General features: G+C 46.5%; 1 protein-coding gene across 2 annotated transcripts; it reads right to left on the bottom strand.

Annotated features, from left to right (window-relative positions):
• Positions 1-1,048: 1,048 nt before the first annotated feature.
• Positions 1,049-10,047, bottom strand: LOC135823890 (uncharacterized). 2 transcript variants are annotated; one of them, XM_065336760.1, is made up of 5 exons: positions 7,438-10,047; positions 6,585-7,000; positions 5,860-5,927; positions 2,565-2,896; positions 1,049-1,651 (listed from the first exon to the last, which is right to left on the bottom strand). In XM_065336760.1, the coding sequence occupies exons 1-4, from the start codon at positions 9,886-9,888 to the stop codon at positions 2,568-2,570; spliced, it is 3,264 nt and encodes a 1,087-aa protein (XP_065192832.1). In that variant the 5' UTR covers positions 9,889-10,047; the 3' UTR covers positions 1,049-1,651; positions 2,565-2,567. The 2 variants fall into 2 exon arrangements, with proteins under 2 accessions (XP_065192832.1, XP_065192831.1); XM_065336759.1 differs by having other exon boundaries at positions 6,585-7,003; positions 7,438-10,046.
• Between the last annotated feature and the right edge of the window lie 1,463 nt (positions 10,048-11,510).

Here is an 11,510-nt window from a genome sequence, read left to right on the forward strand (position 1 = left end):
AAAAAAATAGTTTATTTGCCCGCAAAAAAATAGTTTATTTCAGTGATCGCGTGACTACGACGACTCTGTAGACTGTACATGTATACGACTCTACGACGAGTCGCAATGTAGCATTGAGACGAAGATGGAATTCTTTTTGGAGATGGACATCCCGGCAATGGACATGGCCTCGGACGTCTGCCGTGTGGTGCTTGCAGGGATCATTTGTTCAGTCATGTTGGCAGCCTGACCGTCGGTAAGCTTGTGGTCCATGTGGATAAGATTCAGTTCTGCTCGAAGTGGTACTGTGATCACAAACAATTATTTGAAATAACACAAATTCAACTCAGCGTCGTGCGTTTTCAAGTCCTCGCAAAGTCACTGCCTGTGTGTGGTCTTCATGTGCCACGCAAAACTCTTACCAGGCTCATCTGTCCTCTGCCTTCGCCTTTGCTTGAACAACAAACACCACAATTCAGGAATGTGTTGCAATGAAAAATACAGCTATCTGGAGCTGAAAAAAAGAAGAAAAATTTTCCTCAGAATTACACACCAGGGAGTCGTCAAATACTTGCACTTGTTGCAGTACTGTATTTGACAACTTCCTGATTCACATGTAAACATGAAGAAACTCTTTTGTGGTACCACTCTTAATTTTTCAACTGAAATTATGATTCTGCTGTATTTTATTGTCGTTGCCATGTCTATTGCTATGACGATGCGGTGCCGGCACTTTTTTTCTGTCTCCGTCTTTCAGTACTGTATACTCTCTGATGGCCTGTAGCAGACTTTTTGTTAGGGTGTAGGAGAAATATCTTCATTTTTCCTGTTTTGATAATGATAGCACATCAATATACATTGTGGTCATAATGTGTTGGCATTTGGGCTAATTTCAACAGCAGCCCAATGGTCTGCTCTGTGGGCCATGTGATAAATTTGTTATCGCATGGTTGCTGCGGGCCTTATGGCATATTATTGCCCCGAGGGCCGTAGGCCCTCGGGCTAACCTCTCGGGGCAATAATATGCCATAAGGCCCTTGCAACCATGCGATAACATATACGTATTACATCAGCTGCTGGAATGAATTTGTACATCTATAAGTGACTGGAATGTAGAAATAAAGAGTAACTTGAAATATATCTCTAAAATATTCAAACATTCTCGGCCTAATGAGGTTGAGGACTCCGGCCGAATGATAATATTCCATTATATGTATTCATAAAATTCAAAGGAAATGTTTCATGTATCTGCATGACTATAAGTAGTAATTCTGCAACGGGCGTAGTAACCTGGTGTGGTCCCCTACAATTAGCTGTCTCTACTGTCTAACATACTAGACTATTTCATTTACGTATATTTAGTGGGGTAGTGATCAAGAATAACATAATGTTGCTAAAAATTGGCAGATATGACCAAGGAAGAATGGAGGAATGGATTTGATAGATAACATAGCCAGTCAGTAAGATAGAGAACACACCACGGAGAGAGAGAGAGAGAGAGAGAGAGAGAGAGAGAGAGAGAGAGAGGGAGGGAGAGAGAGAGAGAGAGAGAGAGAGAGAGAGAGAGAGAGAGAGAGAGAGAGAGAGAGAGAGAGAGAGAGAGAGAGAGAGAGAGAGAGAGAGAGAGGGAACAGTACCAGTGCGTGCTGCGTGAAGTGCTTGACACCTCAATCTGTGATTGAGCAAACAGAGATACAGAGACGATCACATAATAGTATACACCAGAGCTAGAATGGATTGGACGCATGCACATGCACATGTACACATACCCCACAAACACACACACACACGCACACACACACACACACACACCCTGAATCCACACTCATGCACACAAATTTAAAAAATTCAGGCGTTTTAAGATGCGGCTAGCAATCCATAAAATATGGTACAGTCGTCCCTCTCTAATCCGGCACTTGGTTATCCAGCACCCTTGCAAACCAGCACACTTTCTGGCAAAACGGATTTTTTCAGCTCATTTTCTACGCTTTAATCCGGCACTTGAATTCCGCCTCCAGCAGCGATTTTCTGCAACAAATCACTCAAACTGTACATAATTCGATTTTCTAATCCAGCAGTTGTACATCGCATACTGTCAAGGAGCATTGTAACATACACAACACATGTAGCATACACTTGGGAATATCCTATGCCAGTGCATACGATATTCCCGGTAAATGTATGCTAAAGACATGCATTCCACAAAGTACTTGGATTGACACAGAAAATCCCTACGTTTTGACGCACGACATAAACATGTATGTTAACATGTGGGCCGGGTTGGAGGGCAGGATTTGATAATCCAGCACCCTTGTTTATCCAGCAGAAAATGCCGTTGCAAAAGGTGCCGGATTAGAGAGGGACGACTGTATAATAGTAGTACCTGCGCTCCAAATTTCCAGTCGCCAGGAACTTTGACTTTTCTCCAATTTGATTCATGCATAACGGATACCTCAACAGCATACTTTCTATCACAGATTGGACAATATCTGATGAGAAACACGGCATCGCAGCCAAACAAACCAGATGTACGATGCAATGACTTATTCGGAATTCAGGTAGTGCAAGAAATGAATGCAACCTACCGTTTACACATGAACCCGTCGTGGCAGAAGCTGGTTCATCTTGTTGACCTTGTCGGGATAGTTACCCCAGCGTTTAATGAGCTTCACCAGCTTGATGTAGCCAGCCTGTTCCTCGCTGCTTACAATGTTGACCAACTTTTGGTTGTGAGTGCGCGTTCCATGTCGTTCCTCAATCCTCTTCAAGTCTTCTATCTGCTGCAGATCGGAGAAGAACCCGGCCTCTTGCGCCATCAAACGAAATGTTCCCGCTGGTAACTTGCCCAACCAAGGCGAAATATCGGTTAGAAAGTCACACTGTTGGAATGGGTCGCCGTACGACTTCTCATCCTCATCTAATCAAGAATTACATGGGATAAAAATATGAACAAACATACAAAAATTGAAAAGGCGACGAGGAGACAATAACTTTATCAATGCGATTAATAGTATTAGTGAAGCGGACATTACAAAATGATGAATGAGAATACATGTATCTAAAATGGTTGTTCCTAATCGATTTTCTTGAGACTATCATCAGGGAAAATCGTCTCACAATAGAGGCTATACGGAGAAACAAACTATGTACTAATAGGTTATTGGATAGTGGGAAGTATACAAGGTGAGGTGTGAAAAAACTAAAGTGGGAGAGAAGACGAAAGAAATTAGAAGAAAAGATGTGAGAGTGTTCCCGACGGTGTGAGCTACTACATAAGGTGAGTGAAATGAAGGCGTGGAAGCAGGTGAATGTGATAGAGTGAGGAACTGTGATTTCTTTCGTCTTCTCTCCCACTTTAGTTTTTTCACACCTCACCTTGTATACTTCCCACTATCCAATAACCTATTAGTACATAGTTTGTTTCTCCGTATAGCCTCTATTGTGAGACGATTTTCCCTGATGATAGTCTCAAGAAAATCGATTAGGAACAACCATTTTAGATACATGTATTCTCATTCATCATTTTGTAATGTCCGCTTCACTAATACTATTAATCGCATTGATACAAAAATTGATTTATGACTTGCCGTTCACATTAGGTTAACACAGTAAGTTTCTACTTGGTCCGGCTCATCGCAATTGTCGCTTATCTATCGCCACTAAGAACAGGAGTTTTTTTCACCGCTCTGTGAAATTTCCAGTAGGCATAGTGAGGAAGCATGATACAAGAATACTCTCCACCACAAGAAAACATTTCAGCAATGGAATCAGGTGAAGCGAGTCGAAGAAAGGAAGCAAGGTAAGCAAAATGCACGAAATAAATCCGCGAAGGAGCGCGTTCTTGCAGTCACACTCTTACAGGTCCAGAGTTCATTCAACTCTGCATCACTCGAGCTGCCGCGCCGTTACATGAGCTGACATTTGCTGGTGTCTAGCTGCTGGCGTAGACTGGAGTATCTCTTGCTTTCTCAGGCTGTCGTATGGCAGCAACCGGAAAGGAACAGTTGTGGCTGTCACTTCGGTGCTTGAAGGAACCGTGGGTAGTGTGACCCGTGTGTCGCCACAGTGTGTTTCAACAAAGCCTTCGAGGCATACTACAGGCCTCTCCAGACAGCCGTCATACGCTCCGCTGGATACGCTGACCACGACTCTTGTAATGCTGCTGCTAGGTCCACCAAGCAAGGAACAACAACCGTCCGCCGGGCGAAAACACCTTTCTTCTTCAGCATGACGCTCATGCGGCTCATACTCCTCTGCCGTGCACGCGTGCCTGTCACGCTCTCCAGGATGTCAGTTGCCCCTACCACAGTTCCGGTCTTCGGCTCGCTGCGCTTGGCTTTTGGCAACACAGACAGTGAATGGCCAGATTCCCACTTCCCAAAAAAGTCGAACACATCGCGATTCAAAGCGCTAGTCGCGATCATTTTTCATTCGTGCCTCCTTTGATCTTGCCATCACAACCTCCCAAGCAAAAGTAAGTTAGATATCGTGATTGGACTGGGTTTTACCTGTCAAAAGGTGTGTGGGAGATAAGCGACAATTGCGATGAGCCGGACCAAGTAGGTTCATACACACGACCATGTTTAAGTCCTGCTTGGAAGCGTATGGATTTTCCAGCTGTGTCCCATACGAGTAGTAAATTGGCAACTCGTGGCTTGGCACAAGGGAAACATTGATGCAGCAAATGAGGTTTCCCTCTTTTTGTTAGTTCTGATCTATTCAAATTCCACCGCTTTATGAGCTGCATCTGCGCCTTAGTCATAGCGGGTGGTGGCAATCCTGTAGTTGTGAAAAACTCAGACTAACTTAGTTTCACGTGAAAGGTGACATCAGTTATAGTTCACGATTTTCATGATATTATTATACCACTATGCATAATATATCTCTAGAAATCATTATTATTCTGTACTTGGTCCGGCTCATCGCAATTGTCGCTTATCTATCGCCACTAAGAACAGGGGTTTTTGTTGCCGCTCTGTGAAATTTTCAATAGGCATAGTGAGGAAGCATGACACATGAATACTCTCCGCCACAAGAAACAAAATTCAGCCCTGGAATCAGGTGAAGCGAGTCATCGAAGGGAAGCAAAGTAAGCAAAATGCACGAAATAAATCAGCGAAGGAGCGCTCTTGCACTCACACTCCTACAAGTCCAGACGGTTTATTCAACTCTCCATCACTCCAGCTGCCACGGTTACATGAGCTGACATTAAATTGCTGGTATCTAGCTGCTGGCGTAGACTGGTAGAGTATCTCTTGCTTTATCAGCCTGTCGAGTGTCGTATGGCAGCAATGGAAAAGGAACAGTTGTGTCTGTCACTTCTAGAACGTGGGCAGTGTGACCTCTGTGTCACCACAGTGTGTTTCAACAAAGCCTTCGAATGAGGCATACAGGCCTCTCCAGACAGCTGTCATACGCTCCACTGGATACGCTGACAACGACTCTTGTAATGCTGCTGCCAGGTCCACAAAGGAACAAAAGGAACAACCAAAACTTCCCTCGCATGCGCATCGAAAACACCTTTCTTCTTCAGCATAACGCTCATACTCCTCTGCCGTGCACCCGTGCCTGTCACGCTCTCCAGGATGTCAGTTGCCCCTGCTACAGTTCCGGTCTTCGGGTCGCTGCGCTTGGCTTTTTTGGCAACACAGACAGTGAATGGCCAGATTTCCACTTCCCAAAAAAGTCGAACACATCGCGATTCAAAGCGCTAGTTGCGATCATTTTTTTCTTTGGTGCCTCATTTGATCTTGCCATCACAACCTCCCAAGCAAAAGTAAGTTAGATATCTGATTGGACTGGGTTTTACCTGTCAAAAAGTGCGTGGGAGATAAGCGACAATTGCGATGAGCCGGACCAAGTAGTATTGAAGTGACTTACATGGCTGGTTAGTGTTCAGCTCCGGTTGGAGTACCTTGGCTAAACCATCTTCTGGTACAAGCTTCTCCCTAAAGCAGACATTACAGACACACACACACACACAGACACACACACACACACACACACAAGCAAGAGAGCACCTCGTTATCATAGCATTACTGTAGCATTATGGTGATAATGCAGATTGATGGGTGCACGCAGCTTTGTGCTACCGCTCAATCTATGCTGCTATGTTTAATAGTGCTGTTACTGCATGCTCATGATTTGCTGCCGGCTATGGTCTCTGTGCGGCTTGGCACTCTGCATGATATTGAATGCATCTCTCTACGTGACATTGAACTTGTCTCTTTACGTGGCGTTCATGCGTGTCGCTCGCCTCCGATGTGGAAAGCGTGTGGCGGCGGGTGGCGTTCATGCGTGTCGCTCGCCTCCGATGTGGAAAGCGTGTGGCGGCGTTATGATGACGTTTGCTTGTAGCGCTCAACGTGGGTGGCATGCATCGTTGCATGTCTTGCTAGAGTTTGCTCTGCTATATATTTCGATCCGTTCAGTGCGACGATCATTCTTGCTTGCTGGTAGTGTTTGCAAGTAACATTACAAAAATAGTGGTATGGACTTTGAGTAACATTGCTATTAGCATATGAAAGGTAGAATTGAGATCAGGTGTGAAGCAATACCTGTACCATGTACACATGATTTGAATTACAACAAGTCTATGTGCTTACGGTGATGTTGACCGTTGGTATGAAACTGCCTCTGCGGGTGCTATTGCTGCTGCTGCTGCTGCTGCTGATGATGATGATGATGATGAGGGAGCTAACGCAGCTGCTGCTGCTGATGATGATGATGATGACGGAGGTAATGCCGCTGCTACTGCTGATGATGATACTGCTGCTGTTGCTTGTACTGCTGGTGGCACTGCAGTTGCTTGCACTGCTGTTGCTTGCACTGCTGTTGCTGCTGTTGCTTGTACCGCTGGTGGAACTGCTGTTTCTTTTACTGCTGGTGGCACTGCTGCTGGCACTGCTGGTTCTTGCACTGCTGTTGCTTGCACTGCTGTTGCTGGCACTGCTGGTGGCACTGCTGTTGCTGGCAATGCTGGTGGCACTGCTGTTGCTTGTGCCGCTGGTGCTGCTAGTGGCTGCTGAAATCGTTTTAGAAATCCAAAGATATGCAGGCAAGAAACACAGACAAGAGAAACGTTCAGTCATGCCCATTCCACAGACGCACACCGTAAAATAATAACTCCCCTGTGTTTCTAGTGCATTGCAATCCTACGCTTGCCTTTTGAGGAAGTAGAATTCTATCAAGTATTACTGTAAAGAAAATACTCCTCCTTGAAAAGATAATGAAAACTACAAAAGACACACTGTCACTTAATCAGTCATATGATCACAGTCACATGATCACTGTCACATGATCACTGTCACATGATCACTGTCATATGATCATAGTCATGTGATCACAGTCATATGATGGTGTGGATTATAGCAGCAAAAGTATCTATTCTACCAGCATGACATTTCAAGTGTATGCTGAAACCATACAAGACAGTGGAAGAAAATGTTCACAACTCACCTCAGCTTGGACAAATGGCACATCCTTACGCAGCCAGGGCCAGAAGGACCTCGGGACAATGACCCTCTCCTTGCAGGTAGCACACGTAGCCTTGAAGGTCAGAGCGGTGCTGCTATCCGACTCGTACGCTGTCAAGAAATGCTTCTTGTGCAAGCTGGTCAGCAACACCCACGACGAGTGTACCAGCATCTCTGCAGGACTGCTGCGTTCCTTCAGGCGATCCTGGCATGATGCGGAAGTGCAGGCGAAAGACTCACCAACAACTGCAAACTGCCGGTACCCTTGGCTGCTGAGAACTTGTGTGAAGCCAACAATTGCACTTTTCATATCCCAAGCCACATCAGCAAGTATGGATGGTGTATCAGCAGCGCATTCTAAGCGAACACCTGTCGGTGTCCAGCAAAGGCATACTTGACTACAACCAACCTCCAAATTCAGTGATGCCGCACTGGATGTGAACTGAAGACTGGCCGACTCTTTCTTCATACGATGAATTATGTAGGTGACTAAGCGACCGAACAGTGGTGGAGGAAACAGCATCCCAGGGAAACTGAGGTGGTTAAACGGTAGCTTAAAGGGAACATCATCCTCCAAAACCAACCGTAATGCTTCCTGGTTGCAACAGAACGGGATGAAGAGGTCGGGTAGGCCTGGCGTGACAACCAGAGATCTGCCTTGTCTGCTCCTGTTCTTGCTGCTGCTGCTGCTAATGCTGCCGACTCCACTGCCACACGCTCCGGTGCTGGTATCTGTACTGCTGGAAGCTGTACTGCTGGTGGCTGTGCTGCTGGTGGCTGTGCTGCTGGTGGCTGTGCTGCTGGTGGCTGTACTGCTGGTGGCTGTACTGCTGGTGGCTGTACTGCTGGTGGCTGTACTGCTGGTGGCTGTACTGCTGGTGGCTGTGCTGCTGGTGGCTGTACTGCTGGTGGCTGTGCTGCTGGTGGCTGTGCTGCTGGTGGGCTCAAGCTCTGCTGCCAGATTGAAGTAACACATGGATTTGCAGAGGGCTAGCTGAACAACATGGCTTAGTGGATACCAAACTCTCTCTATTAGGCTAGCGCTGGCAATTCCCGTGCAGCGAAAGTGTTTCACATCTTTGACTAATGTTGCCGAGGTGCTTGGAAAAGCTGTCTCCTTTAGAGGGAAGGTCATCAAGCGTACAAAGCTGAGTAGCAGCTGCTGAGGTTCCAGGAAGATGACACTTGAAGTGTCTGGATGCGGGCAGTCACAGCAGAATACTGTTCCATGTTGCTGAAGGTCATGCAGTAGATCAGACACTTGTGTCCGCGAGAGATCTTTGCCGCTAACATGCCGACAAAAGTCTACAAACTGGGGGTAGACCATGCTGACAAAACTCTGCTGCTGCTTATCACTGCACCCTGCCTTTGCAGAGCGCAGCATTGTCTTCTGGTGGAGAGAAATAGCTTCTTCTATCTTCACTTGCATCAAGGGAATTGCTTGGACGGGAAAGGCAGACACAATTCTAGAGAGCTCTTGCTGTGCTTCTGCGAGCTGGCTGTGGCGCGATACTCGATCTTGAAGACGGTGATTGTCAACAAAGAAGGGTCCACAGATCTTGACTTTGGGTGCGGCCCTTTCAGCCAGCTTGGACACGGCATTGAAGAACAGCTTCTTCTTCTTCTCCATCTGGTTGTCGTCGACAAGATCCACATGTGTAACAACAACCATGACGGCTGTGCTACTCTCATCATGATGGTGGCTGCCATTGCTGCTACTGTTCTTACCCGTCTCTGTGTCTGGTTGCTGCTGCTGCTGTTGCTGCTGGTCAGTGTGTGTGTCTGCCCTATGCTGCAAAGCAATCAGTGACAGACACATGTGAAGGTAGTCAGCCTGCGTCATTCCTGGTAACGGTGTGCAAGTTACAATCTCCTGACCATCAAAGCGGTAGACGTCTTCCGTTACCTCCTCATCCAGGTCACACCTCATGTCAAGAGTCACAATGTACACGCTGTCACAAACTGAAAACGAGATGCTTTGTTGTACCAACATCGGCATCTGTCCACCCATGTCCCACAGCTCAACAAACGCATATGCTGCTTCCACTTCATTTGAACTGTTATCCACATTGCCGACAGACGAGCGAACTTGAGAGATAACATCTGGTGCTACTTTGATCAGTTCATCAGCGTGGGGAACATTGGCAAACTCATTGTTGATAGAGGATGCAGCAGATGCTCCGGTGCCGGTAGCGGAGGCAGTAGGGAAAGTAGACGAAGCAGTACTTCGAAGTAGGGACGTGGCGAGTTTCTTGAGCTTGAACCATGCAGATGGTTGTGGTATCTCTGGAGCCTCCTTGATTTTCTTGACCAGATCTAGAGATGATCGGATACGAGCTGTGAGAAGATTGGCAAAGAAACTATGTTGACTGTCGTCCACAAGAATTTGTGCCGCTGCTTGTGTGCCTGTGGCGGTTGAAGAGGAGAGATGCATTCTGAGTCTGGATCGATGGATGGAAATGGAGTCGGTGCTGTCCGCGTTTTCAATGAACTCTTCACCGAGCAGTGACCGGACAAAGCTGGACTTTCATGTGGCGTACTTGCCGACAAGGTACATACGCACGCGTACCACGCTGGCCTCGTCCTTGCCACCAATGATGTCCTCAGCCACGGCAGCTGTATCGCAATAAACAACAATAATGCAGCGGCAGTCACATCAGCAGCCACACCAGTAGCCACACCAGCAGTAGCAGTCGCCATACCAGTAGCCACAGCAGCAGCAGCAGTAACAGCAGCAGTAGCAGTAGCAGCAGCAGCAGTAGCAGCAGCAGCAGAAGCAGCAGCAGCAGAAGCAGCAGCAGTAGCAACAGCAGCAGCAGAAGCAGCAGCAGTAGCAGCAGCAGCAGCAGCAGTAACAGCAGCAGCAACAGCAGCAACACTCACTGTTATAATTATGTTGTCAATGAAAATGGCAGCATGCATCAAGCACAACAAATTTTCCAATCACAAAAGAACCTAACCACCAAAAGCTGTTAAGAGCCCCCTCCCCCTCCCCTTAGGCCGCATTCACACCACGGGATAGAGCAGCAGTATAGGGAAAGTCGTCATGACAGTTTTCGAAACTCGCGCTCACGTGATGTTCCCGGCAGTAATAGCAGTAGAATTTTCCCCGACCCCTTTTTGGGGGGCTCAGAAACCTTTTACTGTGGGAAATATACCAGTAAGAACAGCACCAGTGCCACGACAACGTGTACAAAGCACTACACCAGTGAGTAGTAAAAACACTACTTCCTGCACTGCGCCGCTGACTTTCAAGTTTCAACTACTCAACATTGTAATTTGAGCTTCAAGTGTCCTTCACCTCTGAGCTTTTGTCAACCTTGACTTGAGACGCCTGTAGCCGGTAGTGCTCGAGAATGCCTACCGTTATTTTCACCTCCGAAATTTAGAACCATCTTATGAGGGTGTACGAGCGAATGTGGCTCCGCTCAAGCGGATCCACGCTGAAGGCGTCGGAAAAGTATGCCCTGGTGGCAGAAAAATAGAATTCAAAAGGAAAAGATGAGGGCTGGCGGGAGGTGACGGTAATGCTGTCTTTTACGGTACTCATACCTTGATCACCCAAATAGCGTTGAAGCTGCCGCGTAAAAATGTTATGGGGGCTGATTTATTGTTGTGACAAACGGTACGTTTTTTGGCCTAATATTGCATAGTCTATACGCATTTCACCTTGTATCACGTATATGGTGACATAGATGGTTGAACCGCGCGAAATAAAAGCTTTTCTCGTGGCAACAGCGTACTAAAAATAGCGTGCATCTTGCTAAAGGTCTAACCCAAATCACGGTATTTTCCCCTTACGGTAATACCGTTACAACAAAGTTTTTTGCTAAGGGTGTCTACTGTCGCCACCAAAATGGTTACGCTCCGGAGGAAAGGCACACATTCCGATCATTGTATCCAAAATCATTTATTATGAATAGACAAATGGGGACACACATCGTGAAAAGTGCGCCAGAAACAGATGCACGTGTAGACAAATGCCTGGCTGTAGTAGTTTCCATCATAATAATTATCATAATAAAATTTGGAAAGGATTGGAAGAACTTCAAATTC

Source organism: Sycon ciliatum, chromosome 8 (assembly GCF_964019385.1).
Source record: "Sycon ciliatum chromosome 8, ocSycCili1.1, whole genome shotgun sequence".
NCBI classification, from domain to species: Eukaryota; Metazoa; Porifera; class Calcarea; order Leucosolenida; family Sycettidae; genus Sycon; species Sycon ciliatum.

Bases quoted from the DNA above. Each gene is read 5' to 3' on its own strand.
- LOC135823890 (XM_065336759.1), bottom strand. From the start codon at position 9,888: ATGCATCTCTCCTCTTCAACCGCCACAGGCACACAAGCAGCGGCACAA. The intron at 7,004-7,437 runs GTGAGTTGTGAA...AAACGATTTCAG, and splicing joins TGCCATTTGTCCAAGCTGAG to CAGCCACTAGCAGCACCAGC. The intron at 5,928-6,584 runs GTAAGCACATAG...TGTCTGCTTTAG, and splicing joins TACCAACGGTCAACATCACC to GGAGAAGCTTGTACCAGAAG.